The sequence below is a fragment of the Vipera ursinii genome (assembly GCF_947247035.1).
Source record: "Vipera ursinii genome assembly, chromosome: 1".
Taxonomy (NCBI): domain Eukaryota; kingdom Metazoa; phylum Chordata; class Lepidosauria; order Squamata; family Viperidae; genus Vipera; species Vipera ursinii.
In genome coordinates, this window is record NC_139512.1 from 292,686,873 (window position 1) to 292,712,461 (window position 25,589).

Consider the following 25,589-nt stretch of genomic DNA (forward strand, 5'->3'; position numbering starts at 1 on the left):
CAAACCCTGGATGCCAGCCGCTCTCAGGATAAAAGCGCGGCAGCCTTCGGGTTTCCTTCCTTTGGGCCACACCCGCCCCCCCCCATTTTTGCTTCTCTTTCACATCAGAGCTGCCCTTGGTTTAAACAGCGCCCCTCCCACCCCCGCTTTCCCTTTCCCGGACTGGTTGGGCATCCCGCTTGACCTCCGCGGGGCCGCTCTCCGGGTCTCCCTGCCCGTCTCGCAAACCTCAAAGCCACGGGCAAGGGAGGGGCAGAGCGCGAGGTGAGAGGAAAGCCAGCGCCGTAGGGCCCGAACTGCGGCGCCTCTCCGAGAAAGTAAAGGGTGGGCGACGGGGCGGGCCGAGGCGGCAGAGACAGCATCCAATGACCGTCCGGGAAAGCGGCCGGGGGCCGAGCCCGGCGCGTCGCTATCCAATGACCGCGGACCAGCCGAGGGCGGGAGTAAAACGTTGGGAGCTGGGAGAAGTGGGAGAAGGCGAAGAGTCCGGAGTCTGGCGGCGAGTTGTCGGCGGAGGTGCTGGCGTTGGCTTTTGCTCTCGCTCCGGCACCCGTTATACTAGCTGCGTAGTCGCTGCGCGGGAGCGGCCGGAGCTTTCGAGGAGTCCGGAGGGAGAGGACCAAGCGTAGGAGCCGACTTTCTTCGCCCGCCGGCCTCGAGGAGAACTTCAGCTGGACCGCGGAGCTGCTGGTGGCCAACAGGAAACTTTTCTGGAGCAGCCGGAGGAGGAGGAGGCAGAGCTCCGTCGCCGTCGCGCGGCCGGGCTGCTCCACGCCGGGCTCGGGGAGTGCGAGCGGACTTGCGAGGGCTGCCTCGGCCCTGGCCGCGATGTCCCTGGCCACGGGCGCCGCGGGGCGGAGGCGTCGGGCTGTCGGTGGCGACTGGCCCTTGGCCGAGGGGTGGCTGCTGCTCCTGGCGCTGCTGGTGCTCCCGGGGACGCCCGGCACGCGGGCTTTCGTCTGCCTGCCTTGCGACGAGTCCAGGTGCGAGGAGCCCAAGAACTGCCCCGGCGGCGTCGTCCTGGACATCTGCGGCTGCTGCTTCATCTGCGCCCGGCAGCGCAACGAGAGCTGCGGCGGCTTCTTCGGGCTGCACGGCGCCTGCGACCGCGGGCTTCGCTGTGTGATCCGCCCGCCGCTCAACGGCGATTCTCTCACCGAGTACGAAGCGGGAGTCTGCGAAGGTAAAACGCGGAAGATCGTGCTCTCGCTCCGGTCCGCGGGGCAAGAGAACCGCTCCGCCCCCGCGCGGACCCAGGAGCCCGAAGCAACGCGTGGCCTTGGTACGGTTGCAGGGCTCTGCCCCGAGTGGAAAAGGGCCCTGTGAGCTCCTGGCTTTATGCTTATATCGCCCTGCCGAGTCTCTTCCCCCCTCCGCCCCCAATAGCGGCGCTTCAGGTTTCCTTTCCAGCCTCTCCATTTTTCCCGACGCACAATCGGGGTGTAATGCAGCTGTTAACTACCTGGAAAAACCGCTCGCGGAATTCAAGGAAAGGTGGTAGCTTCTTCGAATCTGGCGTGTTCGTAGGTTCCGTCTCTTCTCTCCCTCCCAAGAAATATTTTCCATTTGTCTATGTCAGGGGTCGGCAACCTTGGCTCTTTTATGACTCGCGGACTTCAACTCCCAGAATTCCCGAGCCAGCTGGCTCGGGAATTCTGGGAGTTGAAGTCCGCGAGTCATAAAAGAGCCAAGGTTGCCGACCCCTGGTCTATGTCATGCATGTATATATATTATATATACATGCATATACATGTATATATATATATATATATATATATATATATATATATATATATATATATATATATATATAATATATATATATATATATATAATATATATATATATTCTCCACTATTTAAAAAATAAAGAGAGGGGAAAGGCGCTGATAGTGGTGCGCGCATGTTTCCAAGGACTGAAGGGTGTTTGGTTCTCCCGTTTCCTCTTTTACGCCGCCGCCGCCACCCCCCCGCGCCTTTTTCTTGCTGTTTTCATAGGTGTTAGGTTTCAAGATGGATTTTAATTGGACCGCAAAAATAAAGCGGCTTTTTGTGGCATCAGTACAAAAATGTCAATTTGGACCTCAGTGCGTTGCTCTGACTTCGCTATTTTCCTGCTGGCTTTTACAACCCAAATCCTGAGCAGGCTTACCTGAATGTAGATGGCGATAATCGACTGACTTTTCAATCCATACGTATGAAGTTGTTGGTTACTGATCGTGTGTCAAGAGGAACTCAACTTTTACCTAGTTGTGCTGAAGGGAGCCCTAGCATTTTAATCTTTCTTAATCAATGCATTTTCAAAACATTACTGAATACAAATAAGCTGTTTATTCAGAATTATTTTGGTGTTCTGCTCCCAAGAGGGTTGAAAAGACTAATTGCCCAATTGCATACTTGTATGTTAGCTAGGATGGGGGAAAAACCCATCTTGTTTTCATTTCTATAAATAGGAAGAATGTTGTCTGTGTGTATTTGTGTGTGTGTATCACATTTTTCATAATTATTCTTTATAATTAATATAATTGGAAAAAATTAAATATTTGTCTGCTAGTTATCTGCCCAAATTGTATGTGAGAATTCAGTCTCTCTGTTATAACTTTTCATTCGGCAGTCTAAGGGAATATAGTGCATATGACAATGAGATTTTTTTTATGGAAAATTCCTTTTCACTTCCCTCCCATAAGAACGGCTTCTTTCTGTGATCCACAAGAGGGCTGCACAGAGCTCAAAAATTCCTCTGAAAAAAAAAATGGCAGGAAAGTCATCTAAATGCTCCCAGCCATGCATAATTTAAAGAATTCTTAATTCCCTTTTATCCCTAAAAATGTCCAGATTTATTCTTTTGGGTGGCCACTACAGTTTATTTTAACTTTAGTTTTGTAACTAACAATTCCTTTTTTTCTGGTACAGAAGTATAGTTTAATTGGCAAGGTGAGAGCTATCAGAATAGACTTATCAGACTTTTAATAACTTGCTTGGAGTTGTGATTCCTTTGCATGGAGGTTTTAAACTAAAGGAGTTATAAATGCATGTTAAGCTGAATGAAATGGCTTTCATGAAAAGTGCATGTTTATCTGTAATTATAGTGAATGTTTATACAAATTCTGCCATAACACCTCAGCACTCTACTTCATTTTAGTTCAGAGGTTTTTGACAGTTTTAAGAATTGTTTAAAAGTAATGTATTTGATTGCTGGACTTCAGCTGTTACTCTGTATCTGGCATTCCCCTGAAGCAAATAGCACAGGTAATCTCTAGAGATGACACTTCAGGCAGTAACAGAAATGTAATATTTATCCCAGCTTTTCCTGTCCCAACGTCTCCAAGAATACAACCTGCAGAAATTAGTCAAACTATTTCCAGATAAATAGCTTACCTACATAACTCTAGTTTCATCTTCAAAGCTTTAAATGATGACTTTGGCTAAGCTCTTGGTAATTATAGCTAACTTTGGATTTTGCAACATATATGATTGAGCTTGTAGATAAGAATGTTAGTTTTGAAGTCTGTTGATAGTTCCAGCAGTTACATTAAAGTTGGTGGATGAATTACTTGCTTTTCATCTACTAATTAAACATCTTTCAAAATTGGGAACACTCTTGTCATGAATATTATGTGTGGATAAAAGCCTGTTTACCTCAAAAGAATAGGTCTTGTGTTTCCACAGAGCTTCCTCTTTGAGTCAGCTTATTCTGTTATAATTTTTGTGCTGAAATGACCCCTACTGGTCAGTATGTATAACTTTTAAAGAAATCTTCGAAGGATTTCGTGACATTAAACTATGTTTCTTTATTCAGCCAATAAGTTACTGTTTAAGACAAATATGTATACTTGCCTCAGATCTAGTGAAAACAGGATTTTTGAGACAGGAATGCTGAACATAATTGAAAGTATTTAATATGCTGGTAGTTTAATTAGAGAGTGATGATTTATGCTACATTTGCTTTACATATTTTATATAAACATGAAATAGCATCTTTCTGCCAATAGTAACTGAATAAGCACAAATGGCAGCTGGGTCAGATTCCGGCAGCTGTTAATGTTATTGTTACAGTATTTTGTATGCTTTGTGTGATCAAACATGAAGAAAAGGTGTTCCTTATTGGCATCTATAGTTTAATTTGCTAACTTGTTGAAAAAATATACTTTTTGTGTAAATGACTTTATATTACTAGTGATAAAAGAATAACCTTATTCCCTTAAAAAAATGATATTGAATGTGGGAGAAACCCCCGCTCAAAGAATAAAAGCTGTTTAATTGATTTTAAAGCCCAAAAGATTAAACAACCAAATAAAGTTTCTCAGTGAAACATGTATCAACAGAAATTGAAATAATTTGCCATGACTTTCATAAAAATACTCCAAATTTGGCCCAAATACCCTATGAATAAGATAAGGTTTAGATTTTTCTCCCAATCATTGAAATCATAGGGTCCTTTGTACAACTTGTACATTCCCATAATTCAAAAATGAAGGTTAGAAAAACACACACCATATCATCTGGAAACTTGCAGAGCCTTTATTGCATAAAAAAGTAAGTCTTGGATGCATTTTTTTTAAATCACAATATGAGTATCCATTCTTATTATTTGAGCAATGAATGTATCAGCTGGTTTCCAGGTTGCGTCATCACATTCACATTTTCCTACCTAGGAAAACTTAAGTTCCACTCTTTAACCTGGAAATTGGCTATGATCAACAGAGACAGTCCACATATTCAGAACTTGTTTGCTTCACTTTTAATTGGATATATCCAGGATTCAATTACATTTTTATGTCATAAATTGAATCCTCTTCCTTTTGGTAAAAGAATTGGTATATGTTGCAACATTCCTAAGGCTGAGCCATACATAATATGCATCAGTAATACAAAATGTATACAAACTTGGATATTGAAAAATGATATGAAAGTAAATGTGCAGATATTTGAGTTACATAGCTGTTAGAGATCATTGCACTGAATTAACATTGTGCCTGTATTCTGCAGTCTCCCATTAATTTCCATTTAAGACAATGTAACTATAGATGATGCAATTCTTTTCTCAACATATCTACCCTTCATTTTAATGAATGAGTCACTGTTATGTTCAGATAACAGAGCTGTAATTTTCTTTTTTGGTAAAATGATAATGTATATGTTTGATCTGTTTGATTTTCCTTTTTTTTTTCTTTGAGAGAGGCAAACAGATGTCATTTTGGCTTTCCCTAAACAATCTTGGAAACTTAAGTAGTGAAAACAATAGTGATTCATATACCACTATTATAATTAATAGGAAAAATGGAGATCTGTAAAGTTGATGAAAGTCTTACTTGTATCTTTATCCTTATAATAGAATTAGATTTAGATTTGTTTTGTGCTGAACTCCGCAAATTTGTTTATGTTACCATACTTAGTTATTTCTAAAGATATACATAAAATGTGAGTTATCAAAATTCTATGGGTTTAAAATATTGCTAAAGTCATTAAACATTCTGCAATTGTGAATGCATTCTATTACAAATGACTGCTGATATGGCTGTCCTTAAGCAAAAACCATAGATAAAGCAACATTTATTTTTAAAAAAAATAACTGGCAGGATTATGAGGCAGCCTGTTCAGGCAAATCTGTTTGCTATGAAATCATTCTGGCTTAAGCTCTCTGCATCTTTTGTGTGAATATTACTTGCAATATTTAGAACATTTTCAGGCTTTGAATTGAATGTTTAGCTTAGTTTTTTTTCCATTCTCTTTGCTTGTATTCACTTGTAGTTGCTTTTTATATTTAATTTTCAACATGCTTATATGGGGTTTAATGAACTCCCCATGTTCCCATTTCTTCCCCATTGCACTCTATATCATATTCCATGAAGGAATTGTGTGAAACGTAAGAGTTAGTCCTGTGAATGTAATATTGCTTTATACTATAACGGTCATGGATCATTGTGCCCCCCCTTCTGGCCACTTTGTTTTGGCAGACTAATTTTTGTAGCTCCTTATGTTTACTATAGTTGTAGAATAAAGTTATGGAAACTAAAAGAAGGATGATGGACATGAATATTGTGTACTTTTATGATTTTAAATAAAGTTATGTTAAAAGGCTGCTCCAACTATCATACAGTGGTCTGAAGAATATAATACGTCTTTCTGTAGTCCCTTATACAGCACACGTATGATCTGGAGGCTGGTTAGACTTCATGTACTAGTTTGTATGTTTAATTCACCCTTTTTCTATTCTTAGTCAATTAAACTGAATATTCATAATATTCATAATAAGAGAGAGAGAGAGAGAGAGAGAGTGCTATTTGAAGAGTACAGTAAAGTAGGAAATGAGAATACCCAGGCAAAGTGTCCCTAGTTTTATGCATAACTGTTGTGCTTTAGAATGATCTTTATTAAAAACAATCAACTGATAATATAATAAAAGTTAGACCAGAGAAGCCAAAGCTATGCAAAAGTAAAGGGCCAAAAAACACAAAATGGAACAGTAAGAATATTTTTAAATATAAATTGCTGAGACATGATAACAAAGGAGTGAACAGGATGCTCAAAGAGAACAGAGGATTGCAGAGAGTTCTTTGCTTCTGTCCCTACCATGAAAGATATGGGAGAAATACTTGAGCTTGTATTAATTTTGTCATGAGATAAATTGGAACTAAATTAAGGTTAACACAGTTAACACAGAAAGAAGCTTTAGGGTGTCCTGATAGTATCCACTGCAGAATTCCTAAGAATATAAATGTGAAATTGCTGACCTCTTAGTAAAATATATGTAATTTGTCAGTCAAATCAAGACAGAAAGGTAGCCAATATGACAACCAAAAGGGATTCAATTATAGGTCAATCAGCTTAATAGATTCACGGCATTGGTAACCCATGTAGGTAACACGTGGTCGAAGTAAGACAGGGGAATGAGACACTCTTAGGCCAGCCATCCTTTCAATTGTTTTCATTTCTATTGACCATGGTATCCTTCTGGACTTGCTGAAAGAATTAGGAATAGATGGCACTTCTGCAGTAGTTCTGTTTTCTGAATATTGGTTCTACTCAAAATAGAAAGGTTTTGCCCTTTCCCAGGACCATTCCTTACAAAACAGTTGGGAGAGACAAGCACAAAGTGAAGTGTTATTCAAGTTTGACCATATGATATCTGTATATTTGCTGATAAATATCTTCTAGATTGAATTCAGAGTGCTAGTTGTTACATTAAAAACCTGCATGGCAACTCCAAGACTACTTCCCCAAATATTAATTTTTGCTCCAAAATATTAATTATATTAATTTTTGCTCCAAAAGAGGCAGTAGGGCTTATTTTCTGGTTAGGACTTGTATTAGGGGAATTACGGTATTAAATGCATCCATCTGACTGATGATCTTAACTGGGACTTATTTTTGGGGTGGGTCTTATATTACAAGCGTCCTGAAAAAATCATGCCAGGACTTATTTTCCAGTTGGGTCTTATTTTCGGGGAAACACGGTACCTGCTCTGAGGGTAATCCAGCCATCCACTGAAATTGGGAACAGAGGCTATATTAAAAACTCTGCTGTTAAAGGAATATCAACTTCAGGGACTCTGGTGTCAAGTTTCTCTATGATGGTGATACTTTGGAAAAGCCTCCTGGATATAAGAACTATCCTTCTACATTCCCAAAGAGCCCTGAAATCCTGGCTGGTTTAGAGGTTAAATTATTCCCAGGCATAATGGAGTGGAAACAATTAATGCTGATTTTCTTTTTAGGCTTTTTTAAAGTTTTGGTTTTGTATATATGACAATAAAATACTCAGAGACTTATTCACTGGAGTTGTATAAAAACATCAATAAAATAAATATCTTGTTCGCTCTTGCCCTAGTTGTGTCCCAGTGAACAATTGCAATGTGCTCTACATGGAGTTACCCTTGAATAGTATCCAGAAGCAGCTGCCTAAGAAATTATGAGCGCATGTAATACCAAGGATGGTGCATGTAATAACTTTACTACAGGAGCTACATTGGGTCCAGTTTGCTTCTGGATCCAATTCAAAGTTACCTTTAAAGCTCTATAACAGGGGTGTCAAACTGCCGGCCCGCGGGCCGGATGCATCATAGCTAAACTGTGCCCACGCCATTGCCGGCAATGGCAAAAAAAAATATCATGATACATTGCGACACGTCACGTGACATTGTGAGTTTGACACCCCTGCTCTATAAGGCATGTGGCCAGGTTAACCATCTCAGCTTTATCACATCAGCCCATGATTGGTCAAGTATGGAAGATAAGTTATGGACCAAATCAGTTAAAGAATTTCAATTGGTGGGATCCAGGGAGAAGGCTTTCTCTGCCATTGCCCCCACCCTCTGGAATACTCTCCCTTCAGAGGTGAGGCAGGCCCCCACTCTCCTGGCCCTTTTGAAGGAGTTTGAAGACAAGGCTCTTGCCAACTCACACAGGGCTCACTGAGGATCACACAACCCAGGGGTAGTTGGCTTTTTGATGGCCTTTCCTTCACTTTTAACTTATTTTTGTTTTTATCTAACTATTTTATTGCTGTTTCATATTTTTATGTAGGTATTTATGCTTTTATTTGTACATTACCCAGAGTCACTCCGCAATTGAGATGATTTGTATCTAAATTTGAGAAAGAAGATAAAATAGTGAACCAAAAGGAGAAAAAATAACTTAGCACATAAAGAATCATATCTTCTGCAGGATAATCAGCATGGATTCTGCAAGGAGAAATCTTGCCTCACCAAACTGTTAGTTCTTTAGAGGTGTCAATATTGTGTAGTTGGATTTTCAAAAAGGTTCTGGTAAAATTTCTTACTGCAGGCACTTACTGCAGTAAATTTAGCAATGATGGAATAAAAAACCTTGTTATGGGTGATAACCAGTTAAAAATCCAGATAGCAAAGAATAGAAATAAATGGCCAGTTTTCTTAATGGAGGGAGAGGTGAGTCCCACAAAGATTTGTGTTATGTCCAGTGCTTTTTAATTGCAAGAAAATGATCTTGTTTTGATGCAAGCAGTGAAATAGGCAAGTTTATGGATAACTTCATATATGTACTGTTGAGGTCTGAACTGTCTGAAACTAATCTTTTTAGGGTTGAAATGGCTATTTCAGTGAAGACATCAATTCAGTATGTGGCAGCTGTGAAGAAAGCAAATTGCACGCAGGGATCATTTGGAAAAGAGCTGAAAATAAAATTGCAACATTGTCATGTCCTCATGAAAAATTATAATATGTCTGCATCTGTAGTATTATATATAGTTCTGCTACATTTGGCTGAGGTTGTAATGGAGCTGGAAAAAGTAAAAAAGAGAGAAATATTCAGAGGTTTAGACACCTTCCTTATAAGGAAGCACCTTTCTTTTCATAGTCTGATTCCCAAACTATGTTCTGTGGCAGCCCAGGGTGAAATTTTTGTGATGTCCTTTTGCAGTATCATAACTTTGTAATACTAAGGATGCCGTGAACGAAGAAAATTTGGTTGGTCTGATTAGAACAGAAAATGAATGGGGGGGGGGCAACAATTAACATGTATAAACTCACACATATAGCATAAATAAAACAGTCTAGAAGAAGATTCTTTGCCTCTTCAAGACTGAAAGTTACTGCTCAGTCGGGAACCAGCTACCTACAAATACTGTAAGAAACAATGGTGGAGAAGTGTGACATTATTTTCTGCCTACAACATCTGGTTAACCATTGTTAGAAGTGAAATTTTTGATGAGCTGTGACCTAATCCAGCAGGGCTGTTGTCATTTTCTGTATGTGTGCATCTTTGTTCTTTCAGTCTATTAAGTTCAGGGTTCTGGCGTTCTTCCGGGTGGGAAGAATCCACCTGGTTGATATTTATTTCTTTTATGGCGGGTGTTTCCTAGTCAATATGATGCCTTGCTTTATATAGCAAAATGAATCAACATTTACTTGATTTACAGACATTCTAGGCATGGTTATGCAGAGATGATTCATACTTTACACAGGTGAAGAGGCAAATGGCTATTTACAAATCTTGGTTAATGATATATACTTACTTTCTTCCTGCCAGCTACCAGGATTCCTAAGAGTAGGTGCTAGTAATTTCCAGTGCATGCATGTTCGAGATCTGACAACATCCGGCCATTTGCAATTTTGAAAAGGAGAGAACAATCTCTCATCATGCTTTTTGCTGTTTACAAAATCCAGTAATGTTGTTTCAGTATTATTTTACATGTTTCCATTACACAATTGACTGTATTACTGAATTCAGCATACCCCTTAGTGCCATTGAATCTTTTGACTTTTAAAATCTTTGGATTGGAAGGATGATTTCCAAAAGTGTTTATATGTCACTCTCAAGTGAATGAATATTCCATATGGATTTATTCAGATAGCCAGTGAGATGCTTCAGTTGCAGTCATAATTGTATTCTCACTTCATTACTTTGATACTTTTCTGTGATTCCATTTCAATCCATGTTATAAAAATGTTTGAAAGACTTCTATTCCTTTTCTGATTCTAATTGCAAGCATGTAAATATAATCTGAATTCAATATTGCTCTTCAGTGTCCTTAATTTCGGTCAGGGAATTGCACAGCAGGTATCCAAATGAAGTCAGAGATACTGACACAAATTTGTAGTTTTATACAAATAAATACATTTTACATCGATATTTACAGCAAATAAGATAGGCAAACAGGAGCATAAATCACAGAGCATACAGGGCACATAGAAGAAAAAAGATGGGGGGAAAAGGGAAACTCCCCTCCCCCTCCACACCCACAGCAACCAATCACAGTGCAGATTGTCTAATACAGGAGCCAGCACTCTCCAACCAATCAACTATAACTGTGTGTTCTGACTCACTGCAGAACCCCACTGTTCCAGCTACTAAATTTAAATATCTGAACAATTTCCAAATGACAAAAGTCCTGTTAATTTCAATGGGAATTAAGTACAACCAATTTATCTTTCCTACACTCTCTCTCACACACACACAACACACACACACACACACACACACACAATGTTTTAAAGAGAATTCTGACTGAAATTCTGACAACCAATAAGGGTTCTTCTGGGGCCCGGTCAACTAAAGCACCAATAATTCCTTTTCAATTTTGGAAAAGTTTAATAAATTGATGGTGATTTTCCCAAACTTGATGTCTGAGCCTAAGTACCATAACCTTTTTCAATGACTGACTCAGAAAATGACAGTGGCAGATGTTGATTGATGATATTGCTATTAACTGTCATACTGCAAACAGAGAATGCCAATATTCTTTCTAGTGTGATTTGATTCTCATACTAATATAGTCATTGTTATCAGAGCTGTGGTGGTGCAGTGGTTAGAATGCAGTACTGCAGGCTAACCCACTACTCACTGCCAGGAGTTCGATTGTGAACAGTTCAAGGTTGACTCAGCCTTCCATCCTTCCGAGGTCAGTAAAATGAGGATCCAGATTGTTTGGGGGCAATGTGCTGACTCTGTAAACTGCTTAGAGAGGGCTGTAAAGCACTATGAAGCGGTATATAAGTCTAAGAGCTATTGCTATCAGAATTAACTGCTGATTTACCTTTAGTGATTTGATATAATTTCTCTGTGTAGCTCTTGCTTCAGTTTAGTGATTTGATATAATTTCTCTGTGTAGCTCTTGCTTCAGTTTAATGTTCTGTACATTTATAATATGTTTCATTCATTTATCTATTATTGCTAGAATTGATGAGACAGAGACAAGTGTTAAGGCATGTTCCATGTATATATGGTAGTTATATAGCTAAGTATACCTTCTTAATGGGAACGTTGATATTTTGGGTAATTTGTAGTTGAATGGGCTTGAAAAAAGGTCTTGACAAGATTCTGTCTGAACAAACTTGTTTTAATTTTTCATTATTATAATTCTTCTGAAAAAATATTTTACTTGATTTTTAAAAATTTCTGTAATTGAAACTGTTTATTGATATTAATCTAATGCTATTCATACTGACTAATATTACAAAGTATAGTATTAGCTAGTATTTTATCATAAGAACCTTCAGCACTTCAAGAATCACTGTTAGATCGCTGAACATATTTGATCTTTTCATATTAAGATACAGAGCCAGTGAAATAAGCTAAACTGAACTTTTCTATTTAGCCTACCTGTCTTGCTGTTAGCAGATAAAAAAGCAGTATAATTTCTCTGCCTTGAAAAACATCTACCTAATGAATAGCTGAAACTACTATGTAATTTAATAGTTTAAATATCACTGGTGATATGGGTTTTCTGAAAAAAATATCATTAACCCAAATGGCTTGAAATTTGATTTAACATGCTTTAATTGCACTTAGTTTTTAAAGTATTATTTTATTTACTTACTTACTACTTACCAATAGACAAAATGCAGCAGACAGAAATAGTTGAAGTGAAATAAACTTTTAGAGTTCAATCCTGTGCATACAGGTGGTCTTCATTTAATAACACATTCAGTTAACCATTTGAATTTACGTTTACGTTTACGTTTTATTTAATTTATATCCCGCCCTTCTCCCTGGGGACTCAGGGCGGTTCACAGGGCATATAAATAAAAATACAATACTATACAAAAGTTAAAACAGAGATTAAATCAATGCCCAATTAAAAAACAATAATACAATCTAAAATAACAATTTAAAACCCAGCTCCCCCATCAGGCCAGACCAGCCAATTCAAACAAATGGGTCTTCAGACCACGACGGAAAGTTCGGAGGTCCGATGCCGTCCGGAGCTCCACCGGCAGTTGGTTCCACAAAGCCGGGGCACCCACAGAGAAGGCTCTCCCCCTGGGGGCCGCCAGTCGGCATTCCTTGACCGGAGGCACCCTGAGGAGGCCCTCTCTGTGGGAACGCACAGGGCGGAGGGGAGTTGAAGCCGGCAGCAGGTGGTCCCCGAGGTACCCCGGACCCATGCCATGTAGGGACTTAAAGATCATAACCAAGACCTTGAACCTCACCCGGAAGACAACTGGTAACCAATGCAGCTCGCGGAGCAAAGGTGTAACATGGGAGTACCGGGAAACTCCCAAGACAACTCTCGCGGCCGCATTCTGTACCAGTTGGAGCCTCCGAGTGGTCTTCAAGGGAAGCCCCATGTAGAGAGCATTACAGTAGTCAAGGCGAGAGGTCACGAGCGCATGAGTGACCGTGCACAGGGCATCCCGGTCCAGATAGGGCCGCAACTGGCGCACCAGGCGAACCTGGGCAAAAGCCCCCCTAGTCACGGCCACTACATGATCTTCTAGGGTAAGCCGTGAATCTAGGAGGACTCCCAAGTTGCGAGCCCTATCCACGGGGGGTAAGAGCTCACCCCCCATAGAAAGAGATGGAACATTTTGAATGTCCCGGGATGCCGGAATGCACAGCCACTCAGTCTTGTCAGGGTTGAGCTGAAGTCTGTTCCTCCCCATCCAGACCCGAACCGCCTCCAGGCAACGGGACATCACAGCGAGGGCATCACTGGGGTGGTTTGGGGTCGAAAAGAAAAGTTGGGTATCATCGGCATATTGATGATACCCAACTCCAAAACCACGAATGATCTCACCCAGCGGTTTCATGTAGATGTTGAACAGGAGAGGCGAGAGAACCGACCCCTGAGGAACTCCACAAACGAGAGACCTAGGGGCCGATCTCTGCCCCCCTGCCAACACCGACTGCGAACGTCCCAGGAGATAGGAGGAGAACCACCGAAGAACCGTGCCTCCCACTCCCAATCCCCTGAGACGCCGCAGCAAGATACCATGGTCGATGGTATCGAAAGCCGCCGAGAGGTCTAATAGGACTAGGACAGAGGAATATCCCCTGTCTCGAGCCCTCCAGAGATCATTCACCAGAGCGACCAATGCCGTCTCCGTGCTGTACCCGGGCCTGAAACCCGATTGGTAGGGGTCCAGATAATCCGCTTCATCCAGGACCAGAGGGAGCTGATGCGCCACCACACTCTCAACAACCTTCGCAAGAAAGCGAAGGTTGGAGACTGGACGAAAGTTGTTCAATACAGCTGGGTCCAAGGCAGGCTTCTTGAGGAGAGGTCTCACCACCACCTCCTTCAAGACGGTGGGGAAATAACCCTCACTCAAAGAAGCAGATATAACCGCCTGGAGCCAGCCTCGTGTCCTCTCCCTAGCTGCATAAACCAGCCAGGAAGGGCACGGATCCAACAAACATGTGGAGGAGCTCAGCCTCCCCATAATCCTGTCCACTTCATCAGGGGTCACAGAATCAAACTCTTCCCAGATAACATTGACAAGACCGTCCGTGTCCTGATCGCCTGACTCTGCCCAGCTGGAGTCCAAACCGGTCCGAATCCGAGCGATTTTATCCGACAGATGTTGACTAAATTCCTCAGCACGACCCTGCAAGGGATCCTCCCTCACCTCCTGATTAAGGAGCGAGCGAGTCACCCTAAACAGGGCGGCCGGGCGATTATCTGCGGACGCAATGAGGGTAGAGAATTTGTGACAGCACTTAAAAAGTACTTAACAAAAGTCCTCAAAGTTCCAACTGCTTTGTATTGTCACAGTCATGTGATTGCAATTTCTTATGTCCTCTGCCAGTTTTCCCCAAGCAAGGTCAATGAAGAGGCTAGTAGGAAGTCAGCTGCCAAAAAAGCCACACAGTGCTAAGCTGCATTAACAGAGGGATAGAAACAAGATCACGTGAAGTACTAATACCACTTTACAATGCCTTGGTAAGGCCACACCTGGAATACTGCATCCAGTTTTGGTCACCACGATGTAAGAAAGATGTTGAGACTCTAGAAGGGGTACAGAGAAGGGCAACAAAGATGATTGGGGGACTGGAGGCTAAAACATATAGGGAACGGTTGCTGGAATTGGGTATGTGTAGTTTAACAAAGAGAAGAGTGAGGGGTGACATGATAGCAGTGTTCCAATATCTCAGGGGCTGCCACAAAGCACCTGAAAGCAGGACAAGAAGCAATGGATGGAAACTAGTCAAGGAGAGAAGCAACCTAAAACTAAGGAGAAACTTCCTGACAGTTAGAACAATTAATCAGTGGAACAACCTGCCTCCAGAAGTGGTGAATGCTCCAACACTGGAAGTTTTTAAGAGGAGACTGGACAGCCATTTGCCTGAAATGGTATAAGGTTTCCTGCCTGAGCAGGGGATTGGGCTAGAAGACCTCCAAGGTCCCTTCCAACTTTATTATTATTATTGTTGTTACAATCACATGAAGTTTAATGACCCCCAGTGATTTGCATAATAACACTGATAACCTGGAATTGCCAAAAATGCTGTTGCTAAGCAATATAGTAAGCAGTATAGCAGTATCAACTCTGCTCCAGTCTCTCTGTGTAGCTTACTCTAGCAGCCCACCTGTTCCTGATCTCATATTTTTTTCTCCTAGATGTCCAAAAGCTACCAATATTCTTGGCTACTTCTTTGCTCATCTCTGAATCACTTTGGGCAGAATCAAACAACTGCAAAACACGCAAGCTTTTGATTCAGACACCAAGCAACCCAAACCTACTGTTTAGTGCATTGAGCAGTTTGTGTAGGACTTTTGTCTGCATTCATCTGGTCCTGGATCAGGACTTTATCAAAAGGGATTATAACTGAATTGGGATAGTCAGAATGTTTTTGAACAATTAATCTGTTCCTTTAGAATTTACTAAGTCAATCAGTCAACAGTTTTATTTATTGTTTTCACCACTGGTCTTAACAAATAAGATAGAACCTACACAGAAGTGACCAAACATTAATAAAATACACTAAAACAGGGGTCCCCAACTTCTGGACCATGGCCCATTAATGGGCTGTGAGGTGTTTGTAACGGCCTCAGAAATGGTGGGTGCACCCAAATCCCCACCAGCAGCAGGCAAGTGCATTCACACGTGCTTGATTTGCATGAGCGGTGGGCTTGTGTGCATGCTGCTTGCGCAAATGGAGCTGTGCATGCTTGCTGGCTGCTCACACACAACCATCTTCTCTCTCCACACCCTCTGTCAGTCCACAAAGCTGGAAAGTTTGGGGAAGTCTGCACTAAAATGTTTAAAAATCTATAAAAATATTAAAATGGTATTACAGAAATAATATATTAGAAAATATTAGGAACCTTTAATAAAATATTCTCTCTGTTTAGCAGCAGCCCATATAAAACTTGCTAATTTCCATAGTACTGTTTTCTTATCTAAATTAATTATATATTCAGTTTTATATGAATCATGTTGAAATGATTTTTATATCAAGAGGAGCTCCAGAATTTTCTACACACTGAAGTGGAAATAGGGCAGTACGATAAGTAATGTGTAAAATCTTCTATAATTTCTTTGGAGCAAGGAAAGTGGAATATATTTGATTTGCATGAGCGGTGGGCCTGTATAGGATATTAAGAAATTGGCCCCCTTTATTTGCTGACGCAATTTACTGGAACATAGTCTTGTAAGTGTCTCTTGAAAGGATGACACTAAAATTTGAGATAATGTTCGCATTTGATTTTGGTTTTATTAGGTACATATCAATAAGCACTTAATTTTATATGATAATATAAACAATTTGGGAGGGGGAGCAACGGTATCCAGCACCTTTTCTAAAAATAATACATTATAATCAGCATTATTTGAATTTTAAAAGAATTCTGGAGAAAAACCAAAAGAATGCAAATGATTGGATAAAAATATAAACCAACTAGTGCAGGAAGGAGTGAAAAAATTCATTTGCTCCAGGCGGCATCACATAATGAGAGAAATCTAGCCCAATAATTAAATGTCCTTACAATTGTTCTAACTTTAATTATGTGTATACCAATTTCAGCATAGAGAAAGGGGGTAGAAGTACCATTAGGTACACCTAACATAGTTCTGAGGAGCTTGATTTGAAAGAATTCCATATTATAAAGAGGTAGAAATTTTCAAAACTCCACTGCTTATGAAAAGTAAGGAACTAACTTGTTTTTTTGGGAAAGTTAGGATTGGAGGAGTATGTTGACCTCTATCGTATGCCAAAATTTTATTATTCCTGACAAAGCTTTCTCTGTTTTTATTTTGGGGGCATGATAATGAGAGTGTCAACTATCCGAAGCACTGCAAACAATACCCAAGCATGTATAAAATATTATCTTTCCTAAAGTGCAGCTCCAGAACTGGCGAAAGTATTAGAAATCAGAATCTAGTGAATGTAGAATAGAGTCCATTTATTCATTGTTCATTTAGCACTTGTTCAAACATCGATTTTGTTTCTTAAATCTGTCTTGTTTACAGAATGATACAATATAAGCTGTCCTTGAAGCAGTAGTTATAGCACTCCTGTGGACATATGATTATGGTTTGGGTGCTTGGCAACCAGATCATACTTACAATGGTTGCAATGCCCTGCGGTCACATGATCACCATTTGCAACCTTCCCTGCTGGCTTCCAATTAATTTTGGTTGTAGGGATGTTGGTTTCCAAGCACCCTAATGGTGATCATGTGACCACAGGGATGCTCCAACTGCCAGAACTGCCATTTGCTAAGGGGGAAGGGAGCCCTGTGTTCTGAGTTTGAAGTTAGTGAGAATCTTTGTACAGGAGAGAGCAGCTAACACTAAATGTCTGGGATTGGAAGAGGCACTTGCAGGCCGTATCATTTTAGATTTGGAATTACCTGATGACCTCTCTGTCTTGAAGCAACTGACACAAGAAGATCATCTAATCTGCAGCTCTAGAAGTTTGTATGGAAAAGGGGGCACCATTATGGGTAAGAAGGAAAATTAGAGTGTGCTGCTAAGAAGTTGGTAAAAATTTACAATTCAGGCAGTTCTAGATCAATGCAGAAGATAAAAAATGTTGGTATAATCATTTTGAAATGGTGGTACATATATCTACTGCTTCAAAGCAAGATGGTCAGCAAGCAAATTTAATGATAAATAAAACGAATAATAAAAATATATGTAATTTGCCTATATTGCAGAATAGATTTGGAAGCATAGAAGCAGCCAGGATCATTAAGAGGACAGTACCTCATTTCCCATCTTCTGTACTTAAAAGTCAGCATCAGTCCTCCTAGAAGCTGGAAAGCCAGGCAAACTAGAGCATGAGTTATCCTTTTAATCTCTGGCTTCCCAGAAGCAAAGGCAAGATCCAAGGAAAGACATGGATAGAGCAACTTTGGATTCATAGGATGGCTCTTTTGAATTCCATTACATATCACTTATTATATTGGTCAGAAGCTGGTTCTAGATTACCAGCTCTTTAGACTGATGGGGTCACTCGCTTCAGACATATACAGGCAGTCCTCAACATATGACCACAATCAAGCCCAAATATCTGTTATTAAGTGAGACATTTCTTAAATGAGTTTTGCCTCATTTTACAACTTTTCTTGCCACAGTTGTTAAGTGAATCACTGCAGTTGATAAGCTAGTAACCTAGTTGTTAAATGAACCTGGCTTTCCCATTGACTTTGCTTGTGAGAAGGTCACCAATGGTGATCACATGGTTTTGGGACACGGTCATAAATGTGAACAAGTTGCCAAGCATCTGAATTTTAATCACATGATCTTGCGGATTCTGCAAAGGACGTAACTGAAAAACTATCATAAGTCACATATTTCAGTGCCATTGTAACTTTGAATGGTCACTAAATAAACTGTTGTAAGTCAAGGACTACCTGTATCAATACGGCACCATACATAATATGGTATAATTTTGTAGTTCCCTACTGATTGGCAGCTATCATATGAGTGTTCTATGTATGATTTGTACATCCAACGATTTAGAGAAGGGACTTACTGAATTTTTATTTTCGACTGTCCACCCAAATAATGTTTCCTTTTGCATTAACAAAATGTAACTGAATTCATGCCTTTGGATAGTTATTTCTGCAGAATCAGCTACTAAGTCCACAGACCAAGCTATGGAATTGTGTTTTTTTATTTTAATTTAAATTTCCCAAACCCTTCTACTTATTCTTCTGAAGAGAGAAAACACCTTATCCCCCAAAGAGTCTATTTATTCTGTTTGTATCCAATACTACTTAGGTAAAAAGTACAGGCCTTTGTTGGTTTCCTATAGTAGAAAATGAGAATTAGGAATTTATGAGTTTCTACCTCTCACTTGGGTTTGTTTTCCAAATTGTATCAAAACCTACCTGGATCAATCACAATTAAATTTGGCTGTTTACAAAGTTTTAGTTTTAATGAATGTTATGGTGGCTTCTAATCCTGATACAGATACCTTTTGTAATAATAACTCCATGTTGTTTGTAAGATTTCTTTTCATCTTTGATTTGAGGGATTACTGGGAAAAATATATCAACGCTAGATAAGGAATTCAAGTGAGTGAGCTGAGTGAGCAGCTGATATTGCTTCAGGGTCCATAACTGAGGTGGCAGATTCAAATTTATTATCTATTTTAATTTACCTGGAGGTCAGAATGTCAGAGAATGACTACTGGTTTATTGCATCATAGGTTGATTGAAATGATAGCATTGTCTTGAAAATACCTCCATTAAAACCATGTAGTTTCACAGGGAATAGGATTATCAAATATCTGGAACAATAGCAACTTCTTATTCAGTTGAGATGACTTAATTGCTACGTTTTACAATACAGTAGTCCTCAGAATGGTTTGGATTTTTGTATTTTCTATTCTGTTACAAGTATTAGGAATGCAGTTTTTAAAGAAGACACCCAGAGTTCTCAAATTTTGATGTTAATTGGAAGAGTCCAAGTTCACATTTCTTTTTAAATGTGGTGCAATGATAATAATGTGAACTGGGATATGCGGTTATAGAATCTTGTAATAGGGGCTTTAAAAATGAGTTTAATATTTGTAATGAGATGCTTTGGTACAGTATTTGGCAAAAAAAGAGAATTAAATAAAACAAATCAATAAGTTACCAGTATTATAGTTGTTTCATTTTGGTTTTTAGATGAAAACTGGGATGATCAGCTACTTGGATTTGAGCCTTGCAATGAAAACCTCATAACAGGCTGCAATATAATCAATGGAAAATGCGAATGTGATACTATTAGGACCTGTAGTAATCCCTTTGAGTTTCCAATCCGGGATACTTGCCTGTCAGCTTTAAAAAAGATTGAAGGTAAGTCAGTATTCATTAGTAAATGACTTCTGTATTATTTATAGCATAACACCTTAAATATCTAATATATAATTGGCTATAAATCACTACATATTTGTTGGCAATTGTGTCAGCAAAGTTATCATATGCTTGTTGGCAACAGTTCTAGCAAATGAAGTATTTATTATTTACTAATAGGTTTCAAATGTTTAGGATAGTAATAAACTTTCATATGATGTCTGACTACATATCCAGAATGGAAATTATTGTTTGGAAATTTTCACAATTAAGAAAATTTGATCTGAGTAGTATATTTCTTAGTAAGCACCATAGTATATAAATGCAGATATGCTTCAGCCACCATTGGAGCACTTTGTTTTCTGTCATGGAACAATAATTAAAACATTCAAAGACAAATTGCCCCAAAATTAAATTCTGTCTGAGCTTAGGTTAGTATATTTTCTGCTGTAATGTATGCTGAAATTTCAAACAGACTATTATGTAACTACGTGAAGAAGTATTTTTGTCTGTGGGAAGAATGTCATTTTCATAGATCTGTAAATGATATTTAATTGTTAAAATTTATATACCACTCTACTGGCAAATACCCTTGAAGCAGCTTCATGACCCTGTGATGCATACTACAAAATTACGTGTGCTGTTTGGGAAACGTATACATTCATTCATGTGCATGCACAAATACATAGCCTTGTACTGCATCTTATCATGAATAACATTACAAATGATATAACTTTTAGAAGTAATATGCTATCTGACATTCAAATATTTGGATGGGTCTTGAAAATATAGCTTTCTTAGTCGGATAATATTAAATGCTTTGAGCAATACTTTTAAGTAGAAATTATTATTTATCTATAAAATGTATATCCTACTCCAAACTCTTAGCCGCTTATACAATAGAGAACAACACTGAAAATTTCCATGATTCAAATTAAAAGCAATTAAATGGAATCACATGATTTTAAAAATTGCCTCTAATGAATGCAAGATAGAATGTTCTAGGAGTTCAGAAGGATCCTAGTCGTAGACTTATTCCTTCAGAGTAGTGTCTTCTTGTCAAGAGTTAACTCTTTTGTATGTTTAGAATTGCCATTTATATGCATCTCTCTCCTCCAAGTCTCCTTATAAAAGTCATTTTTCTTTAGAGAAAATACGGGCCTTGTGCAAAGCAGCTCAAATATAGTTCCCATCTTTTAAAATTTGAATGATACAGATAGTCCTCGACTTATAACCACAGTTGGTAAGCAAGGCAGTTGTTAAATGAGTTGTGCCTCATTTAATGATCTTTTTGCCACAGTTGTTAAGCAAATCACTGTAGTTGTTAAATGGATCCAGCTTCCCTCACTGACTTTTCTTGTCAGAAGCCGTCTGGGAAGATTACAGATGGTAAACACGTGACCCAGCACAATGCAACTGCCATAAATACATGCTAGTTGCCACACACCTGAATTTTGATCACATGACAATGGTTACAATTGTTATAAATGTGAAAACCAGCCTATAAATCACCTTTTTCAGTGCCATTGTAACTTTGAATGGTGATCAGACAAATGGTTGTAAGTCAAGGACTACCTGTACTTAATATTCCATATTAGTAAAGAGGGCTATATTAGATATAATATTGTGTGCTTATATATACATATTATATACATGAACCATATAGACCAAAATACCTTTCCCAAAATGATAGTTATCCAAAATTTAGTGGTAAAACTAAAAATAAAAGCTTTTAATCTCACCTTCTGTTAAATATTTTACAACATAAGCTGCTATTTCTACATAAATCAATAATTGATAATATTAATACAGTGTTACATGATCTAATGGAGATAGAAAGTTCTAAAGTGGTGCTTAAAAGTTTGGGAACTCTTTTGAATTTTCATTATTTCTGCATAAAAATGAATCAAAAACATTATGTTTTTTTTCCATTTCATTGCAGAAAATGATCTAAAGCTATACATTTCTGTGTGGCAAAAATTGTTTTCAATTGCTGGTGTGCTCCGCCCCCAGCAATAAGTACAACTATATGTTTCCAATGACTGTTCATCAGCCCTGCACAAAGTCTTGGAGAATTGTAGCCTTTTTCTCCTTACAGAACAATTTAAGGATGTTGGTGGGTTTCCTTGCATTAACTACTTATTTTGGGTTCTCCCATAACATTTTTCTAAAATTAAAGTCAGGACTTCCCCCCAAAATCAACTTCTGATAGAACCGTTCTTAGATCATTCATGTGTGTTTTGGGTAGTCTTGCTGCATGACCCACTTTCTCAAACTTCAGTTCATGGACAGATCATCTGACAATAATGGCAAGCCATCCCTGTCCAAAGGCAATAAAGCAGGCTCACAAATGGAATAAGGTTCTTATGCTGGAATGCAGTTTTGTTTTTCAACAAATAGAACACTTTTTGTTCAAGCCAAAAGGATCTACTTTGGTTTCATCTATCCACAGAACATTGTTTAGTAGCCTTCTTGCTTATCAGTGTGGTCTTTGGCAAACTGTAGATTGGCAACAATGTTCTTTTTGGAGAGTATGGCTTTCCTCTTACATCTTGTGAACAAATGTCATTCACTAATGCAAGACAGTTCTTTAGTTCCTTAGACATTGTCATGGGATTCTACTGTATGAGATCTCTTGAAATATTATACATCTCACTGTTGGTGTGACCTTGCTTGATTGACTACTCCTGAGGAGGATAACAATGATGTTGAATTGTCTCCATTTGTTACTCAATCTGCCTAATAAAGGGCTGGTAAAGACTAAACTCATTGGAAATAGTTTTATAACTCTTTCCAGCATGGTAAGGATCAGTAATTTCTGAGTTCCTCATAAATTTTCTTCGTTCAATCCATAACATACTTTCAAATACCTGTGTGGTAAATATCAAATTTGACAGTAAATTCTCAGAATTCTGTTCTTGAAATAAGTCAAGATCTCTCACACTCACTCCTGATTACCGTCCTATTGATTGAAACACCTGACTCTAATTTTCCCTTCAAATGAACTGATAATTCTAGAGGTTCACATACTTTGGGTACATACAAATTTGTAGCTTTGTATCTATCATTTGCTCAATTATTGAATGAGCAAATGTACTGTTTTTACTCATTTGTTTAATTGTGTTCTCTAGTTTTCAGACTTGGGTGGAGAACAGGTCATATTAAGGTAGAAATACTCAAAAGGGTTCACAAACATTACAGCTTCACTGTTCTTACATGCTAAAATATAGGTATCATTAATGAGGGCAGATTTAGAAAAAAAGACAAATGAAGGAAAAAGAAATAATTTTAAAGGAAACTATAATTCTTACTCTTTCCCTGTAGCCAAGGATATAGAGATAGAGATGGAGATAGAGATAACAAACAAATGTTTAATTAAGAGCAAGAGCAAGAGATAAAGAAGTTTAATACCCTGGATACATGAAACATATAGAAACATGCATTTTTAGATCCTTCTCCCTCAACAGGAGCATCAAGAGGTAAGACATTTTTTAGCTTCATAATTGTGAAATGAATTCTCAGGACCGTTTGCAAATAACAACATAAAGATGACTAGAATCTTGATGAAACTATTGAAGCGTCTTCTCTCTGACAATTCTTGTTGCTGTGTTGGACATCTTACCGTTTTCTTGAACTTTTTTGACATAATCAGCAAAACATTATGAGATTTTTTTTTACCATCCTATTCTTGAAGGTTGGGGTTTCTGTAAAAATTTCTTTCTTCCCGGCAAATACAATGAATTTGGCAAGAATTGGCTGAAGCTTATCACTTGTATGGAAAAAAAAAAGCTGGAATGCAGAAAATCTGTTCACTATTTACCTGAAAGTCTTCAGGCAAAGCCAGTACTTTCCTGTTTCATAAAGAGAACTTTGTGCAAGTTTCCTCTGGAATTCCAATCACATATAAATTGACCCATCACGAGTGAGATTTTATAAATTCTGTTTTGTTCTGAAGAAGCTTAACAAGTTTTAATTAATTGATTGTAAATTTTAATGAACTTCCAAATGAGATGTTCTGCTCTTACTTGTATCCACTCTGGTACTTACAGTGTTAACGGTGTCTTTAATAGCCCTGATATTCTCTCAGTTCTAGGAAATAGCTAACTTTTTTTTTCAGTAGCTGTCAAAACTATTGCCCTAGTTAGGAAATATGTTAACAGAACTTTCTTGGTGCCATTAAATTAATAACTCTCTCAGATTATGAAAAAAACAAAGTAAGCACTGGTTCCAGTAATAGTAATTAGACTAACAAATCGTAATGCAATTATTATAGGGGGCATCAGGAAATATTGATATTTGTCTGACTGGAACAGTTATCATAATCAGAAATTATTTTAGTCCCAACATGGGTATTTAGTAGACATATAGTACATGTATCTGTATTAATGGGGAAAATCCTTTTGGAGCATGAATGGCTCGGAGAATTGACTTTTTGAGAATTTTACTGAGGAAGTGTAAAAACAAGGCAATTGAAGAGTTTTGGAGAGATTGGAGAGGAGGTGAGAAATGTTGCTGCCAAGGAAATTATTCTGTGACAACACTGGCTTCTGGAAGGAAAATTGTGTGCATGAAACAACCCTGAACAATATTTGTTCTTTCTTCTTTTAATAAAACATTCTGTTATCATGATAATCCTCAAAAGAAGGGTAAAAAAGTCTTCCTTATACCATTGTAAAGCTTTGTCAAATAGAAGCTCTTGGGAGTGGGAGCACAAAACAAGTGCTGGAATTTATCACAGCAAAATATTTTCCGGAATTGTGTGGAGTTCCCAATTCAGAGATTAAAGAATAGAGGCACTGCCAGGAATGCATATTGTCTGCCAATTAAACTCGCATGGGGAAACTGAGGAATTATGAAGACTCAGAGAAAGCTTGTTGGACTAATTCTAAAGCTGCAGTCGTATCAGTTTACTTGAGAGTAAACCTGATTAAACTCAGCAATGCTTTTGAGTAATTATATATTCTGGAATTCTATAGGGATTAATGCATGCTTTTAAAATGCTGTTCTAATCTCAGCATTTTTGTTGCTAAATAACTAACTGGTTGAACAAGTGTTGCAGCATTGTCTGTTCAAAGAACATAAGTGTGTGTGTGTGTGTGTGTGTGTGTGTGTGTGTGTGAAATTTTGTGAACTTAGGGTTAATTATATACAATTAGTAAAGAGAAATCATGTTATTCTTAAATGATTGAACTATATCCATCTATATTTGGACACATTTTTAATGTGAAAGTTACCCTTGATAAGAAACTTACTTTCTTTCCTGCTAGACCCATATTGAAGCCACAGTATGTTTTAATATCAGATTTGAAGTTTGAAGAGTAAAATGTTTTTGAAAAATCACTGTATGTTAATGATATGCACTTTTCACTTTGAAAAATGTTTGAACAACATGTTTCCCTGGATAGATCTAATAGATCAGGAAATCAACTCCACAGGAAAGCTTAAATCTATTTTTAAATAAAATAAATGAAATTGGGTGTAATAACAGAATCTAGTAAATCTGTGCTGTATCTTCTTCCTCTTTTTATACTCCTATGAATTAGGGAGCTATCTGTTTCTGAATATTATGTCATTTCTCAGGACTTAAAAATGTTCTG

At 38.5% G+C, this 25,589-nt stretch overlaps 1 protein-coding gene across 1 annotated transcript in view; it reads left to right on the forward strand.

The window, feature by feature from the left end:
- The first annotated feature begins 459 nt into the window (after nt 1-459).
- Nucleotides 460-25,589, forward strand: part of CRIM1 (cysteine rich transmembrane BMP regulator 1) — a 147,743-nt gene continuing 122,613 nt past the window's right edge. Inside the window, exons 1-2 of the mRNA XM_083373320.1 lie at nt 460-1,183; nt 19,825-19,995. Of these exons, the coding sequence (XP_083229446.1) occupies nt 829-1,183; nt 19,825-19,995 (526 nt within the window). The 5' untranslated portion in view covers nt 460-828. The remainder of the gene's footprint in view (nt 1,184-19,824; nt 19,996-25,589) is intronic.